Here is a 21,100-nt window from a genome sequence, read left to right as displayed (position 1 = left end):
CTCTGACAAGGGAAGCCACAATCCTGCAAAGCTTGCCTATTAACACCATACAGGAGGTGGGGGCCATACCTTACAACCTATTTTCAGGACTACGGCCTAAACTAACATCACCAGAGATGTACACTTATGGTAAAACATCCTTCCTCCCACCCCACTGGGTTGCACGTAATTTCAGATTTATTGCTGCTGAAGGCAAATACCTGAGTCCAGATAATGTTTTAAGTACAGAATATATTTTTTACTACATCTGTTTCAGGAAAGTGTTACTCTCCACAGCCTTTTAAAAAAAAAAAAAAACAGGGTAAAGAAATAAGCTTCACTTTTCATACTGACCTGTGCAAGTGTCTTGCCAGCCCACCCAATGGCTTTCATCTTTCGCCTTACCTCCCATTGCTTCTGATAGGACAAAATGCGGTTAAGAGGCCACGGGTAAGGGGAGCCATACCTCGGGTGAGTAATCTTTGTTCAAAAACAGAAAGGTACTGTGTTATAATATAAGAAAATACAGATACCTCTACGCACAAAATAGCTACTATTTATATATTTCTATCAGAAAGGGAACTGTAAAAGAGAAAGCGAGTTGCATGATATGCTGTAATTATTTGCGCAGAATTTATAGTTTGCAGCATAACCATTTAAATCTATTACTTCAGAAACATATATAAAACCCCTATCTATTTTGCAGTCAGCTACCTCCAGTAATGACACAACCCCCTAAAATGTATATGCAAGCGAAATTAAAGTGAAAAGACTGTATCATTAATGGTATAAACCTCAATGTTTCATTTATGAGTAGGGACTTGCGATTGTGAGCAGAAGTGTTTTCTCATTAAATTTTAATTAAGATAAATGCTGCAGAACCACTCACCTCCTCTACTGTAACATCATCACACCATTGGAGATAGAGCTAGGAACAGAAAGAACACATACTAAAAGTTCCTAGTAAAGGAGAATACAGAGAAAATAATTTCTCACTAGTAGAATTTTCTTTTCTGTATTAGATTAAATTTCCATTTCATTCCTTCTGTTAGACCTCTGAATGCAGAAAATAAATTAAAACTGGAAGACAAAAGCCCAGCTGCTAGTCCTTACTTCACCAGCACCAAGACCAAGCTGAGACCGAAGGCCCACTCCCATTGCCCACACTACACACAACTCAGCACACAGGTTACCAGCCCTCAGCCACCTGCAGCTTGCCAGCATTTCCAACACTGTTCCTACGCTGGAATTGTGTCACATTAACTGGCCACAGATGTGAACCACAGGGGATCCCAGCCTCCCACCTGGCACATGAGCACGGACACTGTGGAAGGTGACAGCGGGGTGCCCGGCCAGTTGTGGGGTGGGGTAGGATCCCAGGAGCCACCGGCATTTTCCATCTGCAGAAATCGGTTACTTCTACAGCTACATGACACACTTCAGGTAGGTCAGGGGAATCACACCTGTGGCTTGTGTCTACAGGAACATTTCAGCAAGCAATTCATAGGGTACAGAGAATTTATTCCTGCTTCTTTTCACCTCAAAAAAGTTGATGACCTAAGCTAAGAACAAGCAGTATTTCCAATACAGGGAAAAAATCCTAAAGCTTTCTTGCCTACAGTCACTTATGTAAGTGTGTGGAGTTACTATGGTTTGCTGTACCTCTGCTGTCAAGAGCATATTATTGACTAATTCCATGTAGGCTTTCATCTCAGCTTTTTGGACTTCATCCAACCCATCACTGAGAGAATGGCCCTAATGGGGAAAAGAAAAAAGACACATACACATGTAAGAAAGGATATTGGAATATTCAGCAATGCCTGACCCAAGGACCTCTGAAGTCAACGAGCTTTGGCTCAGATCCTGATCTCTTACATAGTTTAGTAACAAATTACATATGCAATTTTTACATACAGTGTCCTTTAGAATTAAAAAAAGAGATCATCATTATGTAATATAGCTAATCCACAAGAAATGTAGACTATTATCAGTTATCAGTGAACAGAGTTGGAGCACACAGCCTTCTGGTTACTGTTATCTCTGTGGCAAGAAGTAAACACAAATTTACATCTGTGATACAGCTTTAGCAACTGCTCAGTGAAAAGACAATGTTTTTAAAAATGGGGGTGGGGAGAGCAAAGGCAAATTTAAACAGTATCTGACACTTCAAGATTTAAACCAGTCAGTTCTGGGTTTAAGACCTCGGAGACCCAGAGACAGGGCACGTCAGCCTCAGTCTCAGAAACTGGCACTGGTATGCAGCTATCCCACATAGAATTTACTTCCAGAACTTAAGTAAAAACATTTCCACCTCAAACAAACTCCTATTCCAGGATATCTTTCTTTTAAAACGGCACTAGATTTCTACACTGTTTTAACAAATTAAGTAACATTCCAGAAGAGCACACCAAATCAGCACAATTAGGGAACTGGGGTTGTTTAGCCTGGAGAAAAGGAGGCTGAGGGGAGACCTTATTGCTCTCTACAACTACCTGAAAGGAGGTTGTAGCGAGGTGGGTGTTGGTCTCTTCTCCCAAGTAACAAGTGATAGGACGAGAGGAAATGACTCAAGTTGTGCCAGGGGAGGTTTAGATTGGACGTGAGGAAAAATGTCTTTACTGAAAGAGTGGTTAAACATTGGAACAGGCTGCCCAGGGAAGTGGTTGAGTCATCATCCCTGGAGGTATTTAAAAGACGGGTAGATGAGGTGCTTAGGGACATGGTTTAGTGGGCATGGTGGTGTTGGGTTGACGGTTGGACTCGATCTTAGAGGTCTTTTCCAACCTTAGTGATTCTATGATTCTAATGCTAAGCAGGATTAACATGCTATTCAGTAATTGATGAAAACAATGTACTATTATTACCTTGGCTTTTACAAACTGGACTATGGGCCCAAGTTCAGATACTACTTGATTTCCCACATGAATAAAGGGTACTTTGCCTGCAAAATGATAAATATATTTTAGTAAGAAGTTTTTATACATGTAAAACATCATTTCCAATTTTGAAAGCAATTAAATATTGCAGGTACACCTGAACATCAGTGTTTTTTTTTCAAATGAGCACAGGTAAAGCTCTAATATACATAGCTCACCCACCGAACGTTTGTACTAACAAACATCCTCCTCATCTTCCTCCTCCTGGACCTCTTCTACGTGCAATACTTGCAATTGTGCATTTCAAAGTTATTGAGTGAGATCTATCAACTTGTATTTTACTAATGGATTTTGCTTTGTGGAAAGACTTAATTCAATGTTTCTCTGAAGTACAGCTGGGAAATCCCAGGAAAGCAAACAGAGCCCTTGGCTAGTTTTACGACACAACGCGTTCCCACCCTCCCTTCTAACCCACTGGTGGGGAAAGGGCTGCTGAAAGGATGACGGGAGATGTGGCATTGTGCCCAGAAAAGCAAGCAGGGGGAAGAGCAAACGCACACTCAGCAAGGCAGGGTCTCGACTCTCCCTCCCTCCAGTCCTTCAGATTTCCAACAACTGGGCCAGCCAGCTCCTGTTGGCTGCCCCAGTCTTCACCCTCTAGTTGTGAGCTGGCATTTTCGAGCCCCAGTGGTCCCGGGGTCACAAACAGGTTCTCAGTGTGAGACCCACAGCTTCACGATCTGGGGGACTGGGAGGGGGAAGGAGCTACTTCATCATCTTGGAAGCAAAATGGGGTTAAAGCTTAATCTAGTAAGGCTCAACATTCAGTCTATGAAGCTGAGCCCTGAAGGTCCAGCATGGAGCAGGGCCAAAAGCAGCCAGTCCTCAAAAGGAGACTGGGAAGTGACTGTATCACTGGTGGAACTTGTGGGGGTGTGAAGGGCTCCCAAGTCTGTACGCACCACCTTCTCTGCTTGGTAACTTCTTACACACAGAACTGAGCCAAAGCTTTAAGGCAGGCAGAGATACAAGAGGAAGCCCTGTTACACACAGCACGCCACAAAGAATGACAGAAGTTGCCTTAGGCCTCTTTTTCCCAGCTCTCAACATGTGAAGCTGAGGGCTCCTGCTCCAATCCACCCTAACCACATTGGTCATTCTGAAAATCTTCATCCAAACGCAATTGACAAACATCAACCTTAGATTTAAGACTAAATCTTCTAGGATTACTTACGTGATTGAAATCATCCATAAAATGGAGACAAATGCTGGATGTTTTGTATTACGAGAACATCCTCATGCCCAAAGGCAGTAAACGAGCCTGCCCAGTGCAGTGGGGCACAGCACACTCACTCTTACGTTCCCACCTCTCACTGTGGGCAAACTCTGCTCTCGATAGACAGCCCAAAGACCAAGATCAGTACCTGCCTGACTCCAGATCTCTTATTAGCAATGCATTCACTCTTTTCACTGAAACACAAAAAACCTGTTCAGCCTAGCTCAAACACCTAGCTCATGGTAACAGCAGATTCAGTCATAGCTTTTATCATGAGATTCACTTCTCACTGGCTCGATCAGCCTAAGGATAATAAATGAAGTGCATCACACCAACAAAGGCTTCATCTGCATGCACATGCTGCATATTGCGGAAGGAAACGCAGACCTCTGAGCTGCAGAATTCAGCAGTTTCAGTCAGACTGTACTTCACACACCAAGACAATCCTTTGCTATTCTGCTTTTGAATCCCTCAGAATGAGTTTCATCATTACGACAACTATGAGATAAATAACCATCCCCCCAAAATGATGAGATGCCGATCTCTGTCTGCTGCTGCTGTGAGACAGGGGGAGGTGGGGAGGGAGAAGGGAGCAAATGAAAACCTTCTCTGAAATATCATTAAACAATCAAAATATTACAAAGAAAGGATATGGGGAAAGTAAATAAAAATAACAAGGACTCCAAGAGGAAGGGCAAAAAGAACACGTGTAGTTCTACCTACATTTAAAATTGAAGCAGCATCATTTTCCCTCTTGTGCTCCTTGTTTTCAGCACAAGGAAGGAAGGGTTCAGATCCACATTGTAAACCAGATGCCAGCAAGTGTGGACATAGGGTGCAGGTGGCAGAGAAGAGAGTATGCAACTGTCACCAGTCCTACTCCTGTGCGTGCAAGATGCTCCTCTTGCATGGATTCAGCATTTCAAAGCTACCTTTATTTACTAACGAATAATTTATATACCTCCATATTTTGCTGTATTTTCACTGCTGCCCAGCAACTGGTTTTTTGTTTATTTTTTTTAAATAGCATAATTCTAGCTGCTTTGACTGAAATATCAGTAGCAGCAGCAGAATCCATACAGTTGGCAGACATATACTGACAGGCACTTCCATGTGGCAGGCATCAGCCAAAGCCAAGTAATTGGTAAATAAGTATCTTCTCATACAACAAAAATCTGAGGAGGACTGCGAGGATTACCAGACTTTTGCGCCCTGCATTCAGCGATTCTCTCTGATTTTTAGGCAAACTTCTGGAGCCAGCCTCTGGACATTTTTAGGCAACCAGTCACCTCCAGCAGAAGGCAGACTCTGTACCCTTCTAATACTTAATTTATTGGTGGGTTTGGACTTTTTTCCACACAGTCTCATGGATCAGAGGAAGATTTAAAATCACCTGTCACCCTTACCAGTGACAATGCACCCTTCAGTCTTCTCCTGTATCAACATCCTGGCAATCGTCTTCCAGACAAGGTAACAAAAGATACTCCTCCAGTGTTGTCTCACCCCAGCAATGGGAAAATATAACAGCATTCACTGGAATATTCCCTGGATGCAGAATAAAGCCACTTTTGGAAACCTAAGTCTTTCTGCTTCAGGATACAACAACTCTCAGGCATTTTAGAGAAGGTTTCCGCCAGGCATGTGAGCTGTCTGAATGCTAGATACAGGTACTGCAATCGCAGGCGCGGTTACACATTGCGCCAACGTTACTTTGCATTTGACTGTTTTAATTGTTTACAGAGGAGAAACTGCATGGGAGAGGAGGGGGGAAGGCAACCCACACGTGGTAGCACTGACCAACTGTTATCAGCAAGGCAAGGCGCAGTTGCCATGGTATCAAAATGGAGGTATAACATAGTAATCTAAATGAAGGCCACACTTACCAGATGGGGACATGTACTCGGCATTTGCCCTGCAAACCACCCGGATTGGCAGATTGCACATTTGCAAAAAGGCCTGGAAACAAAGAGTGACATTTAAAAAGCATTAATACACCAGTGACAAATAAGCGTGTTCCTCTCAATACATTTGACTACGTTTTAGCTAGTTCTCAGCACACACTTATGAAGTATAGCTCCTTGCATACTGCTTTTAGGAAGAAAGAAGGGTAGGTTAAAGAAAAACAAAATTTTCTAACTTCCTTAGACAACTGTTTATCAACCAGTCATTGACTGGAATTCTTCTAATGAAATTCCATCTACTTTTACTGGTTTTCTTCAAGACGAGCAAAGAAGCAGTATCTGACAGACACAACTAGTGCTGTGGCTGTACAAAATTCAGTGACATTTTGCCCCTCCTAAATCATAGTACTTACTTCTTCTGACTAAAGCTGGCTAACCACGTTCACGTTGTGTAACACAGCAAACACATACAGCACCTTCCCACATTATATTTACAATAGCTGCCAGAAGTTTTGCTCTATGATACTGTCAGAGCACAAGTCTGCTTTGGGAGGAAGTATTTATTATCTGTAATTTATGTGAATCATGGAGAGCGTAAGTGATCAATTTACTGTTTCTTTCTATCTGTAACCTTAGATTCAAACCATTCTCAGTAGGATACCGATTTTTGTCGGCACCTGCCATCACCACAAAATCCTTAGTGTGTTTCTGTTGAAATAGCAAAATACCAAGAAAAATACTTGCAATTTGGACAGAACATGGTAAATAAGGAACTTCTTAAACATCTAGAGCCTCTCAACTCAGCTGAAGTCCTATCATTCATTTTGCCTTTGCAATTAGACAGGTCAGAATTCCAGATTCCAAAATTACACCTATTTATTATTTTACCATGCAGTAGCTTGAGGTCAAAAAAGCCTACACCAAGAAGGCTACCACCATGAAGAAAAATGCTGCTGAAACTTGGCACTTTCTACATGGGCCTCCTCCTAGCTCTTCAGATTGCTGGATCTGGCAGTAAGCTGCACGCTCACAGCTTTAGATCCTCAGACCCTAATTGTAGACATCAAGGTAACCCAAACCTTAACCTTAAGACTGCTCATCTCTGCACTAAATGAGACCATAAGGCATGAACTAACACTGGCATCAGCCCTGTTCCTAACTTTGTGGCTTCTGTAGTACCCATCGAGCAAACAAAAATAACCCAAACAGCCCCTCTCCTTTCCCCTGCGCTCTTCAAGTCCTTTAATCCCAAACCCTAATCCAAGTGCTGATACTAACTGTATCCAGGGAAAAAAAGCCAAAAGCTTTGGTCCTTTTCCAACCAAACCCAAGAACTGCACAGTCCATTACAACACTTGGCTCTTGCAGGTTTAGATGACCTAACTCAAACCCAAATCCCAATTTAAAGTTCGGAACTATGGTCACAAGCTGCTAGGCAAGACATTGATTACAGCTGATGAGAGCCCACCTCAGAACTGTAGAGGCTCTGCAAAACCCACCACAAACCTGGGTTTCTACAGCTTTTGATTTCCTCAGCCTAACTCTAATTGAGAGCACTGCCTGGGAGCCAGTTATTATACATACACACGCAGAGATAGAGGCACAGAGAGAGATAAAGAGAGGGTTCTAGTCATGGTCAACATCAGCCAAATACTGCAAGTCCTGTACTACTTAGCAATAAACTGGTCTCTAGAATGCCAAAACCTCATGCCAAACAGAACCTCTATCACTGGTTAACAGAGCAACTATGACCCAAAGAAAATACAATGCACTGGCCACATTTGACACCACCCCACTTCCTAAGTCTATGCGTCCACCAGAGTTCACCAAAAATCAATGCTCTTGCTGTCTTAGCATCTCAAGCTCCATGCAAACAGTAATACCCAAAGGACCAATTCTTAAACAGGAATTTAAGACATCGGTCTGTTTCAGTCCTAGATCTCTTCCTTTGCCTGCTGCCTCCATAGGATCTAGCAATGTCCAGACTGTTCCACCTACTGCTATACGCATCACGTCTTCTGCCCAAACTGGGGCTTCATATGCAACTTTTTTGGAAACAGCTAAGAGACAAGAATGCAGAGACTTTGGTTTAGATTAAATACATACTCCTATGCCATTGCTGGACACAGTGTAACCCAGCAAAAACATACACTCTAACTCAACTGGTACACAGACTTGGTTCTTCTGAAAGCTCTACCAGTAGCTAACAACATCTCCTCAACAGTACTGTGCTGCAGTGGAACTGATGGCATCAAACAACAGCTACAAAGAATTTCATCTTTGGGTGGGAGGAGCGGAATGAACTTGTTCCATACTACTTAAGCCCTAGCTGTTGAATTTCATCTCAAAAATATGTGAAGTTTCATTTGGTCTAGGCTTACCAAATGAATTTCCTTCGCAGTAAGGCACTAAATTAACTCTGTAATTCTGCATTAAGCTAGAGATTAATTTTGTAACTGCCATGTACTATTCTCACCGCAAGTTCAGAAGAAAAAAAGTCTGAACTGCCCTGGAGTTAGGGCAACACATGAATAACTGAAAAGCCTGTAAGTGCAGAGACACATTTAAGCAAAAGGAGGTAAATCAGAGAACTATTTTTACTTTCTCATATCCGCATGTAAAAAATGAGACATGCTGGCACAGAACGCTTAGGTTACATGAGTTGCTTCAGCAAATTATTGCCTACTGTACATCGTATTGTACATTGGCTCATACACAGTGCAATGTTTCTACCAAAAACAGTTTGTGACTGTGAAAAATAGTCCTCAGCATAGAGACTAAACTATAAATAAAATCTTTTTGGTGTAAAGAGATCAGCCAAGTTTTCATCAAAAATCTGAATCTGACCTTTCTCCCTCTCCTTCTCCTCAATAAACATCCACAGAACAAGGAACATTTGGCAGGGAAATTCTACCTCAGTCTCTGGCCTAGTGCAAAGGGGATTGAGAATACGTTGCCATTTCGGCATCTCGGAAATGCAAACACACTGGGTCCGTGTGCCTTTTTTGCACTTCATAAAGAAAAGAGGAGAGAGGAGGTTGAACTAGAATTGAGCTCTAATGTGGGAACAAATATTAACTAAATAAAAATGTTCACTACTCTGCATAATAAAGAGCAGATTCTAGAAAGCTTAGAAGTAAGTCAGTCTACCCTCAATGAGGTTAAAAAAAAAAAGAGACCCTAAAGTAAACACCAAACCAAAAACCTGAGAAAACTTCCTTGGAACAGTCATCTCCAATTCTGATGAACATTTTGTAGATGGGAGACAAGACCTGAGTTTGAGAAATTGAGGAGTGATTCAAGATTAAAATTCGGCAAATCCATCTGGTTCTGCGTTCACCTCAGCAGTCCTCCTGCGAGGTTCAGAAACACCGACCACTAGAGCTGCCCCTTCAGCAGCCTTACAAGGCCCATTCCAGCAACCCCCTTCAGCATCTACGTGCCAACACCTATTCCACTTCAGCCTTTGTCTATAATTCAGATCAGCTTTAATACGAGTGGTGAAATAGTAATGAAATACAAAACCAAGAGAAAACAGAACAGTGAAAGAGTTGAAAACAAAATCATTTAATGCATAAACCTAAAAATAATTTAAAAAAAAATTTAAAACTGCTATTACATCTTTAAAAAGACAGAAGTCTAGGGAATTAAAAGACCAGTATGTTGAACTGTAATTTGTACCCAAAGCATGACCTATTCCATTTTAAGTGCTCCTTAAATATTGTTCTGCAGGAAAATGAAGGAAAGCTCCAGTGTGAGAGAAGTTCAATCCTTATTGGATCTATACTGCTGAACTAATCATTACCCAGAGAAGTAGGCCAGTATCCATTTCTTGATCCAGCTTAAACTAATGGTCCACTGGAGAGCCTTCAAGTTGACTAAAAATACATGTCAACTGATAAGAGGAGACAGTACTATCCCAAACTATGAGGGCGCAGCCTAAGAAATAAGCCTTACAATTTGCATTGCTATGAGAGTACTTACATTCTTTCATTGATGTGACTGACAGGCTTTGGAAATTATTAGTACTAACAGCACAGTGTTTTTTACTTTCCCAGCACAGTGAATATATTTCATATTTATGGAAATTATGGTTTCTTTTAGAAAAGGAGATGGACAAGGATTGTGACCAATGCACTCTTATAGATATCCACTGCCAGAAAACCTAATTTTTTTTCTGATGCATTCAATTAGATAAATTAGATTTTAGACAATAACTGATGTTAGACAGTAAGTGGCATGAACTATTACCAAAATAGTTGAAATTGGCACAGATCAAAGAAATCCTACAGAGAGAACATAGGACAAAGCAGCTATTTTTGTGAGTCTCTATCTCATTTAACGCTTTAGCCCAGTGATCAAGGGAAGATTTGTTCCCTTTTTGACCACTCATGGAGAATGTCAAGCACCAGAACATTTGGTGTGCAGATGGTATCAGACCTCCATGGCTTCCAACTCTGATAAAAGATGCAGTGGAACACTGATTATTCCAGCTCAGAGCATCTCGTTTCCCTTTAGGTACCTCACATATGTAATTTGAGCAGGCAAGTAAACCCTTGCTTTTCTTGTGAGAGAAACCATCAGCAAACAGGAGTGAGCTCAGCTCCTCCGAGTGCTTTTGGAGCAAAGGGCGAGAGATTGAAGGCTGAAACCACCCCAGTTTAGTTCTGCTGAGATTTACGAAGATATCAACACCCCTTCAAAGACACGGCATCTAAAGCTGAGCAATCTGAAAGACCAAGGGCCCAGTCTTATTCTAGTACATCAGAGATTATAGTTAACATCATAAATTTGGCTGATCAACATAAAAAGGGACTGAAAAGGGCCAACTGAATTCTGAATGACACATAAGCTAATTAATCAAGCCCTTATGAAAATTGCTTACCTAAAAACGGTCAGCAAGATGGTAACAGCAAAACTAGAAACAAGACACTTAACTGAGTACAACCTAACTGTCATATCTTGCAAAGATGCTTGTAATTCCAAAGAACAGCACTGAATTTCCTGCTCTCTTCTCCTCTGGAAAAAAATTGTACTAGCACAGAATGAACAGGGTGACTATTGTCATTGACCTGGATCTCCTCCAGCACCTAGGATTGTCACGCAATAATACTACAGCAGTTGCAGCTCTTCAGAATAGGAAAAAAAAGAAAAAATTAGCTCTCATGTCTGTAGTAAAACTGGTACATGTTATTTCATCTAAAGTTTTCTAGTCTTAAGTCATTGTAAAGATGTTCACTGAAAATGTTTATTGATACTTTGAAAACAACTCTTTCAAACAAACTCTAGGCAGGGAAAGGAGAACTGAACCTGCTGGAAATTGTCATTGACCTGGATCTCCTCCAGCACCTAGGATTGTCACGCAATAATACTACAGCAGTTGCAGCTCTTCAGAATAGGAAAAAAAAGAAAAAATTAGCTCTCATGTCTGTAGTAAAACTGGTACATGTTATTTCATCTAAAGTTTTCTAGTCTTAAGTCATTGTAAAGATGTTCACTGAAAATGTTTATTGATACTTTGAAAACAACTCTTTCAAACAAACTCTAGGCAGGGAAAGGAGAACTGAATTCCTGCTGGAAAGGATAAACTTTTTTTTTATGCTTAACACCTATCCGAAGAGTGAACTATTTGGATCAACTCATAAAGAGGAGGGATTAACATTCTTATTTCCCCTTGCCCATGTTACAAAAGATCAAGAGATGACTGCCCAATAGAATTTACACAAATAAAGGAAACTTCATTCAAGCATAAATATACAGAATTCACTACAACTGAAGGACATAAAACCAAAATATTCAGGTTTTTAAAAGGAATGAGTGATTTCATGGCTCATACTAGTTAATGCAGCATAAAACAAGGGTAATGAAATCTCAGATTGGGAAGAACTGAGTTTATTCCTCTGGCATCAGCAGGAGTGCCTCCTTTATCCATACGTTCCACTGATTATTTGCATTTCTGTAGTTTTAAAAACAGGGGCCCAATTTTTTGTGCAGTATCAGCATTGGTCAATGACCGAAGCAGACACCTGGAAAACTGTCCAGTTTAGCAACTTATGTTCAACATAATGTCTGCTACAAAAACTTTTCTCTAAGTTATTTCTGGAACAAAGTGTGTCCTTTCTTTGGATGAGGTTAATGTGAGAAACAGATAAAGGTATTAAAAAACAAAGATTTAGCTTAATAGGGTCTGTCAGCTTCTCTCCCACGCATGCTCTCTGTCCCTCTTCCCTGCAGGCTAACAGTCTCCCCTTCTCACACTCTTCCAGACTCTCTACCTGTAGCATCACCTACTCTTCCGGCACCTGGGAAGGGAGAAATGCGAACAATATATTTTTAGCAATGCTACCTCTCTTCTTCCAGACGGAAAGCACCGAGTCTACAAAGTTGCTACTGCCTCTGTGCACCTTGTTTTTAACAGGAGACTTTGCTGTAGATAGACAGGGAGGTGGAGAGCTGCTGCAAACCCATGAGGAGAAACAGAGGAAAGGAAGGAAAAAAAGGTGCCACCAGATGAATTATGTCTGTCCTTCCTTGCCCTCCCAATATTTACTGTTATAGGCTAGAAAAGAAAGAGTGTGGGAATGAGGACAACGAATTGAAGAAAAACCATGGAGAAGCCTCTCGGTGCCCTTCCTGCCCTACCGCACATTGATCCACACAGGACTACGGTTTGCATTGCACTGCTTTCTCCTCCCAGAGAGTAGTAGCATGAGCCACTCTGTTTTCAAAGTCAGCACGGAACAAGCCAGTTCATATTTTTGCTGTGAGAGAACAAAGTAGCAGCAGCTATGTGAAAAGGGCTGATAGGGAGCTTTGAAGTGACACTTGTTACAAAATTAATCAACAATCTTATGCCCATCATTCATTTCAATCATGGCAGGTGACACCTCCTGCCAGAATTACAGAGTACATTTACAACAGCAGTATTGCTTAAAGGACACAATCAACTTAAGGCTTGTTTTGTTTTCTTATAGCCTGCCCAATTTCAAATTCAAAATGTAGGTAGTATGTTGGATTTCAATTACCAAAAAAAAATAAGCAGAGCAATCACCTTTGTGCTGCTTTAGCACAGTTCAAAAGCCCAGAGCCCAGAAACCACAGCCAGCCACGGGACAACTCACCCCACCCTCCCCTTCCTCCTCTTCTCATACAACTGACGTTCCCATCTCCACGGCTGCTGCCGCCCTCGAAACAATGCAAGAAAGTGATGCCATTATGTCTTCCTGTGATGACAAGGATGGAAAATGACCGTGCGTGAAATACAACGGCAAGGAATAAGAGAAGGGAGGGGGGAGTTTTGTATTTATTCCTACAGTTAATCATTTTAGGTGCCATTTTTACTCTTGCTCTCCCTTCCTCTTTGCCCTCCCCAGCTAAGGAAGGGCTGTTTGGACACCGTCAGTTGGAAACATAACACACACTGGGCAGCGAATCACCCTGTCAGAGCTCCATCACAATGCTCCCCTCTTCCCCTTCAGTCCCCTCTCACAATAATACATATGAGCAAACACATATACTCATTAAAAATGAGTTACAACTCGATGTAAATCATATCCAGATTGCAGTTTCTGAGATCAGAGGCAAGAATGAAATTATTTATGCCAAGACTCAAATAGTTCACAACTTACGTCCCCACATGAGGAACACTATTTTCAGATGGCACACTCCAGGCTTCATTTGAAGGAGATATATTCATGATTAGTTTTTAATAAAGAACGAGCCATTCCAAGCCATCTCTTATTCAGCAGCATTTCTAAAAGCACTCACACAACACTGTTGTAAAGAAAGAGTGAAAGGCGTTTTCTGTTTTCGTTTTTACATTATTTCATGAGCATACAAAGGACAATATGTGATGACAACTAAAGAGCTATTCTCTACTTTATTGCAGGAACACATTATAAAATTAAAAACCATGAACAAATCTAGAGAATAATTCAGTTCTCATATCAAACAGCTGCAGACCCTGTAACTGAAATAGTGTGTCTAAGGTTATAAATGAAAACTGTTCAGTATCATTCTTTGAGTGACAGATTAAATTCCTAATCCAGTTATGGTAATGACCACATTTGTAGTTTAACATAAATTAAGAGCTTAATTATATTTGTGACTATTTTAAACAAAATAACAAATTCCTTTGTACCTGTGAACGTAATTTATAGCAAAGCCACGTTCATTCTCCAAAACAATCTATTTTACACTGCAGCACAACACTGCTCTAATGGTATAATGTAATTCTTGTTGTAGAATGCGGAAAGAGTAGATTCACTGGTAGCACAGAGGTTTTGAAGATAAATGAAGATGCTACTCATTCAGGGGTAATTTCATCTTAGAACTATATGAAAGATGTTTCACTCACAAACAGTACCTGTATGGCTTGGGATTTAAGTTATGTTTTCAGCTACAACGCAATGCTGCTAGATTGATTATGTTGATACTGCATTTCTCATCATGAAGAATTCCAGCTTTTATTCTCTTTAAAAAAAAAGAGATTGTCAGATTTTCATTTCAGTACTAAGCCTGTGTTCAAGCCTCAGCAACAAGTTCAAATTTCTGCTAATGTTTTGTCTAGAGAAAAAACAAACCACAATTCATACACACACACACACAAAAAATCACAAATCTGTCAAGGGCAATTAATCATGTGTGATTTACACATTTATTTGATTACTTGTTGAAGTAAATAAGCAGTTGGTCTGTGTAACACAATTTTAAATTGTCCAAACATCCTTCTGTCATTCAGGACTAAGAACAGACAATTCTAAATGCACTTTCCTGGAATATATTAAGACCGTTTACAAGGACATCAATTGCACAAGCAATTAATACATATCTTAACATAATGAGCCGCAGGCTCTATAACCTCAGGATAGCTATGAGAATTTCCATAATCCTGAACATTTTAGACAGCCTTTTGAGCAAGACTCTGAGACTACCTGCATAAAGATTTCAGAAGAACCTATAATAACAGAGGCAGTCTCAACATCCACATTCCTCCTCCCTACAAGTTGCAACAGTGCACAGAGATGCTCCCTTTGAAGCAAGAGGCCTGGCACAGCACAGCTGTATTAACCCCCTCCCTCCTACTCAGCCACACTACTTCCACCCAGGCACTAAACAAAAAGGCTTTACCTGCACCGGGCATCAACAGGGAGATGGGGCCTGGACAGGCTCTCTGCTTCAGACTGAAATATACTCTCTTGTGGTAATTCAGTTTTAATCCATTTAAAACTCCATTTGTCCCTCCTTGAAGTTGTGGAGTTGTTTTGATACTGAAATATAGTTGTGTATTCACTTCTGGTTTTTGGTGGCTTTTTTTTACTATGATAAGACTGATAAGCAGGAATGCTGTATAATGGAAGCTGTACAATAAATAAGCAGAGAATGGTTTTAACCACAAGTCATGTTACCCAGGAGGTGTATGTGTTTTCATTAACTTTAATGGGAACAGGACTGAGCATCTCACAAGAAGAACAGAGCCTTCATTCTACATACAATGTTCTCTTCCCTGTAGCTGGGTAATCATTACTGGTTAGCATTTTCCCTTGATTTTAATTCCTTTGCAGTGAAAATAAAACTTTATTCAATATCAAGATTTTGCAACCTGAGATCAAATGGGCTTCACTTTCAACAGGACTGTATAATACACTACTTCAAGTTAACAAACAAGGAGTGCAAACACCAAGATATACCAGAGATAATGCACTAGCTCATTTGAAGTTATGTTGCATTTTCAGCAAATAAAAAGAATCTGAACCCAGTAAAAAAAAAAAGGAATTGTTAATTTAGTCTGTTTCCAAGAACAACAATAGGCAGAAGAGGAATTAAAAAAAAACAAACAACAACAAAAACAAAACCCTACCAGAATCAGCAGAGAGGTTCCACAAGATGAGAGGGATTTTTTTTTTGGTTGGTTTGGTTGGTTTTAAACCATTGAAGGCACCACCACAGTTACTTAGCAATTACCAGAAGACTCTGTCCTCCCCTCTCTTATCTGACATGTAGCTATAGTCAGGAGTCCACATTTCATTGCACAATGAGAAGCCGTAAGTCCAATCATTGCTAAAGCAGCAAGACTCAACCAACTTCCTATGTTCAATCTGCAGCCCTCACTACTCATTAATTCAAACAAAATGCCTGCAACAGTCTGTTACACCTACACTAAGAGCAACTTGCTCTGCTGTCTGCTTGATCTGCTCTGCTGACAAGAGGTACATGAAATGCCATCTGTATTGCAGGGTCGTCAATTTTAAAACAGTCAACTTTTACTCTTGCTAATTACTTACTACGGCATTGGATTTTATTCTTTATATGTAGCTATCTGCATGTATGTCCTCTGAGAGCTATCCCAGAGCAGCATTATGAAGAGGTGCTGTAAGGAGATTTTGAGAAAGATCTGAAAGACCAGTTGTAGCACATTTAGAGTCTTGCTGTGAACCATGTTCCTTAGAGGCTTGATGGCGGCTGACTCCACATGCTCTTTTGATCACAGGGACTCAAAATTCTGATGTGTTTTCACCACATGGAAGTTCAACAAGCCATGAACAAGCCATGTATCTACTCTGGTGATATACATGTGCCCCAAATCAGTAACAGGGGGAAAAGGAATGGCAATAGTGGGGAAAAAAGTCCCAGGTACCAGCTGCTATTTTTCCTCCTATCCCCATTCCCATTCTTCCTCAGGAAAAGAACACACACACCCCACCAAAAAAAAAAAAAAAAAAAAAAACACACCCACAGCAAAAAGATACCCAGTAAAAAGATAAACAGGTTCTCATCAGAATAAACAGTAAATTCTAAAACAGAGGAACTCACCAATTTCTTTATGTAAAACACACCGGTATATTTAAAGCTTTCTGGTCACTAAGTTAGTAATACACAACTACAGATCCTAGTATCATTTCAAAATGGATCAAAGACACCAAGGATAGCTATTCTTTTGCAGTCACAATCACGTTACACAGATTCTTCAAAATAGATACGAGTCCCCAGTACAAAATTGTTCTATAAAGTTTAAGATCAGATATCTACCCAAGCCATATTTATAGTCATGGCTACTATCAGCTGTCCGGCTAGAGAATATTGAAGAAAAACAAGCATTTTTAATATATTATAGTTAATTTATCATCTAAGTGACATGTGTAGGATAACAATGGACTGGAAACAGTAAAGCAAAATGATGCATTAGAAAAGGAAATTTTAGGGTTATGTTGTTGTTTCTTTTCTTTGTGTTTTAAATACAAGCCACGCCTACACGTACTGTTAGATGGTAAGAAAATTCATGAGAACTACAAAAAGTACAGCTGCTGGAATAAAAAGGAACACTGAGATCAAGTGAGCAACAAAAACACTTATTTGCATTACTGTGAGGCACGATATAAAACACACTGCCCAAACAAATAAAAGCTGCCTTATTTATTTGATGTATCAAAGATGGATCATCTTTCCAGCAAAGGATAAAGGTACCTTCTTGCTGTGATAGAATTTACTCTTAGAGGTATTTCCTAGATTGCCAGACTGGGAGGAAAAAAGTTAGAGATCCTGGAAGTAGTTACCATGATCAAATGATCCTAACTTTTTTACCGGTAATGTCAGTTAGTCTCCGAGTGTCCCACTTTGGCTAAATGAGATGTGACCTTTTTGGATAGCCCTCAAAGATTGCTTGCTCTAGCTGCTCTGAGCTAGACCACACACAAAAAGCAAGAAGTAGGGGAACAGTACAACTCCCTGCTACGCAAAGCGGCAGCAAAGTTGCTTTGAAGAACAGGAACTTTATAGACACCCTGCTCACCACCACTTCTGACAGCCAGGCCCTCTACTAATGGGGAAAACATCCCCTCGAGATTTGGGGTTACTGAACCTAACAGGTTAACGGAGTTTACAGCCACAGAGGTGCTTTTAAGTCAGTTAGAGATGCAAGTTTGTCAATTATATGGACTGTTTCTAAAAAACACATTGGATCTCAACTCTGCATACATGATGAAATTGAGAAAACCTATCAGAGACATACAGAGATTTGATGCCCACAGCATGAAGCAAATATGCCTTGAGTTTGGGGCAGCATTAGCTTTGAGAATTAAATAACCAGCAAGCACCATGCAAGATGTTACAAGATGAACTAGCATACCAAGTGACAAAAGATGGGAACAATGCACAGTTCCCAGAGTAGGCAGACAAACATACTGTACAAACATAGACCAATATAAATAAGACTACAAGCAGCAGCACTCTATATAGGACTCAAAATCCTCGTGTCCTGTAGGCTCTGGCACTTCAATGACAATGTAAAGCACATCAGATCCAGGAAATAAGTCATTGATTTTGACAGAAATAATTCTTAAATTATTCATTTAGCTAAATACAGTTACTTTAGCTAGATAATCATTCAAAAAATAAAATGGAATTAACATCTTTAGTTTAGAAAAGATGACATTTTACCTGAACAGCAAGGGAAGATGCATTATCAGAAAGCAAAATTTGTTCCTCTGTTGAAAGAAAGAAAAAAAAAACCACAATTATAAAAAACAGTGCCCATTTAGCTACTGACCTGTAACTGTAAGCCATTCTGGGTTGCATTTCTTACGCATAAAACAAGGAACACATATATAATTATTATGCAGCTGGACTAGAAAACCTGTGATATGAATATTAAAAAAAGAAAGAGAAAAAAAAGAATACCAGGAATATTTCTCCTGCAAATGCAATTGCATTTATCGTACATTACCACCAATGTACAATAAAAAATGCTCACAACTAAAAACCAAATGCTTGAGTTTTATGTCAATTACTCTTCTTCTAATCAAAGTTAAATAAAACCGCATTTTCATAACTCCTCTGGCTAAAAAGTAAAAGCATTCAGAAACCTATAAAAGCAGCTTGCAGTTAATATTGCACACTGTGTCTAGGTCTGTCACACAAAAGAAAGATGACAAGTTCACTGCAATAAAAATTCCATGCTTAGAAGACTAGGGCTGCTACCTATTAGTCTTCATTACTTTGCAGTCTTCTGACAACTGTAGCAGGCTGCTAAGCCCCAAATGGGGGCCATAATGTGATCTGATGATATATGAAGAGCTGCTAAAGGGAGCCTGAACCATCCTAGCCTATACATTTTAACAGTTCCTTTTTACTGAGAGCCCACTTTACCACAAGACTTCAAAAATCTGCTGCCTCAGCTATTGGTGCAGTAAATCTGCCAACTGTGCCTGCAACCACATCATTTTACACTGCCTACAGCAGCCAATATAATGAGTCAATAATAAACCAAGGACCTTATAGGCCATGAATAGCTGGTTTATATTGGCAGATGCAAGCGTAGCTAAAACCTCTGACCAGACAAACAACACAAAGGACTCTTTTAACAGTTTCTGTGCTTCCTTGCAGTTATCTTAGTGCATATTTAATGTGTTTTCTAAAAATAAAGTAATTATTAATTGCAAAAACCAGTGTACCCACCCTTCAGCTGCTGATACAATGCAGCATTTTCAGGCCAAGGCTCTGCGGCTGTGGAGAGAAGAGGAATTAATTAAGCAAGCCAAACAACAATGTGCTTGCAGACGCTAACTGAACACAAACGTTACCTAGAGGAGGAACTCAAACTGCAAAGATGCTGATGCAAGATTTAACCTGCCCTGAAAATGTCCCACTGTCATTCTCTTCTCCCGTACTTCTCTCCTGCTCACAGAGGGACAACACAGAACAGAAAACTGAGTCCCAAAATTTAATGTTGCAAGAAAAGCTAAAATTCAAGCTACATTAGAGTGGCCTTGTAATTCTCAAGCAGCTAAAGCAGCTATTTTCCCTCCACCATAAAGACATCCCTGCGCACATTCCCATCACAATTCTGGCCACTCTCGAGCTACTATTTATTAAGGTACTAAACAAAGAAATCTGGAAAGAACAGAACAAGACACAGAGGAGAGAGGCACAAACCTCCAAACCAAGTGTGAAGAATGCTTTGGGGAAATGGAAAAGTTTTCTGCCTTTGTGTCCTCACTGGTCCTATAGAATACCCACAAAGCCAGGTGCTTGGGCATGTCAGAAACCTACCCACCTGTTAATGGTAGCATTAAGATAACAGGTCATCACATTGTTTTGTCTCCATTGCATTCCTTCTTAGTGCCTGATTAAACATCTGGTTTTAAATACCAATTCAAACCTTGCATTCTACCCAAATTAGCTATTTGTAAACACAGTTAATGCTCTAATGACATAAATTATTTTTTTAAAGCAATAATGTCTATAAATAACTATGTGTGGTTCAAACAGAAATATGCCACTGGCTTCAGTAAGGTCATTCTTTGTGTCTTTGCCCTCAGAACTCAAAGAAAAAAAATGCACAATTTTGATTTGTGTAAACTATCATTCTTTTTGGATATTCATGAAGTATTAACTTTTATGGAAGTCACATAGAACTGTAAAGCTTATAACACTGTACAAAGTTTTGCAAAGGTCACTGCCTCTAACATTAAGGCACAGAACCTACCAAAGCTGCACTAGTATGGGCATGAGAAAGCAACTAATCACATTTAAGTGTCATGAAAAAATGTTTTATGTTTTATTGTAGCAGTTATTGGTTTTACACCCCTCCATTAAAGTTTTGCCCTGGAGTAAAAATTCTTGAGGTGGAAGTACATTTACTTCTTTAAATAAAAAGAGACTAAGATAGTGTCTGCGGTACCACAGCCTTAACTGTTTAAAATAATTTATCTAACATACATTTCTTCAGGTCCACTGAAGTCTTACAAGAGCAAATGGAATGAGGAAATTAAGAATGTTATTACTATACTTTAGCAAACTTATCAGAGCTGGACTCCAAGATACTTACAGAAGTAACTAAGTCACGAAGGTACATTGATCTCGTAAATACTCCAGCCAACCAGTGAAAACATCCTTTTTACATGCCCAAAATGGTATGAACTTCAAAGTGCATGGGCCCGTTTCTACTGAAAATTTTTGCCTGACCCTCTTCAGACTGAAATGTCAGATTTATATCCAATTCTTGGCCCAAACTGGAAGTGGCCTATTTTTACACAAGCACGTGACTGAAATATTTCAGGCCCACAAAAGTC

At 40.0% G+C, this 21,100-nt stretch overlaps 1 protein-coding gene across 1 annotated transcript in view; it reads right to left on the bottom strand.

The window, feature by feature from the left end:
- MTX2 (metaxin 2) overlaps window positions 1-21,100 on the bottom strand; it is a 61,312-nt gene that overhangs the window by 3,460 nt on the left and 36,752 nt on the right. Inside the window, exons 3-9 of the mRNA XM_009278681.1 lie at window positions 19,485-19,532; window positions 18,468-18,514; window positions 6,015-6,087; window positions 2,844-2,920; window positions 1,642-1,734; window positions 869-907; window positions 334-459 (exon numbers count right to left, since the gene is read on the bottom strand). Coding sequence (XP_009276956.1) covers window positions 334-459; window positions 869-907; window positions 1,642-1,734; window positions 2,844-2,920; window positions 6,015-6,087; window positions 18,468-18,514; window positions 19,485-19,532 — 503 coding nt within the window. The remainder of the gene's footprint in view (window positions 1-333; window positions 460-868; window positions 908-1,641; window positions 1,735-2,843; window positions 2,921-6,014; window positions 6,088-18,467; window positions 18,515-19,484; window positions 19,533-21,100) is intronic.

This window comes from Aptenodytes forsteri, unplaced genomic scaffold, assembly GCF_000699145.1.
Source record: "Aptenodytes forsteri isolate BGI_AS27 unplaced genomic scaffold, ASM69914v1 Scaffold257, whole genome shotgun sequence".
Classification (NCBI taxonomy): Eukaryota; Metazoa; Chordata; class Aves; order Sphenisciformes; family Spheniscidae; genus Aptenodytes; species Aptenodytes forsteri.
The sequence above is the reverse complement of the archived record's forward strand: the minus strand, read 5'-3'. Positions and strand labels throughout refer to the sequence as shown.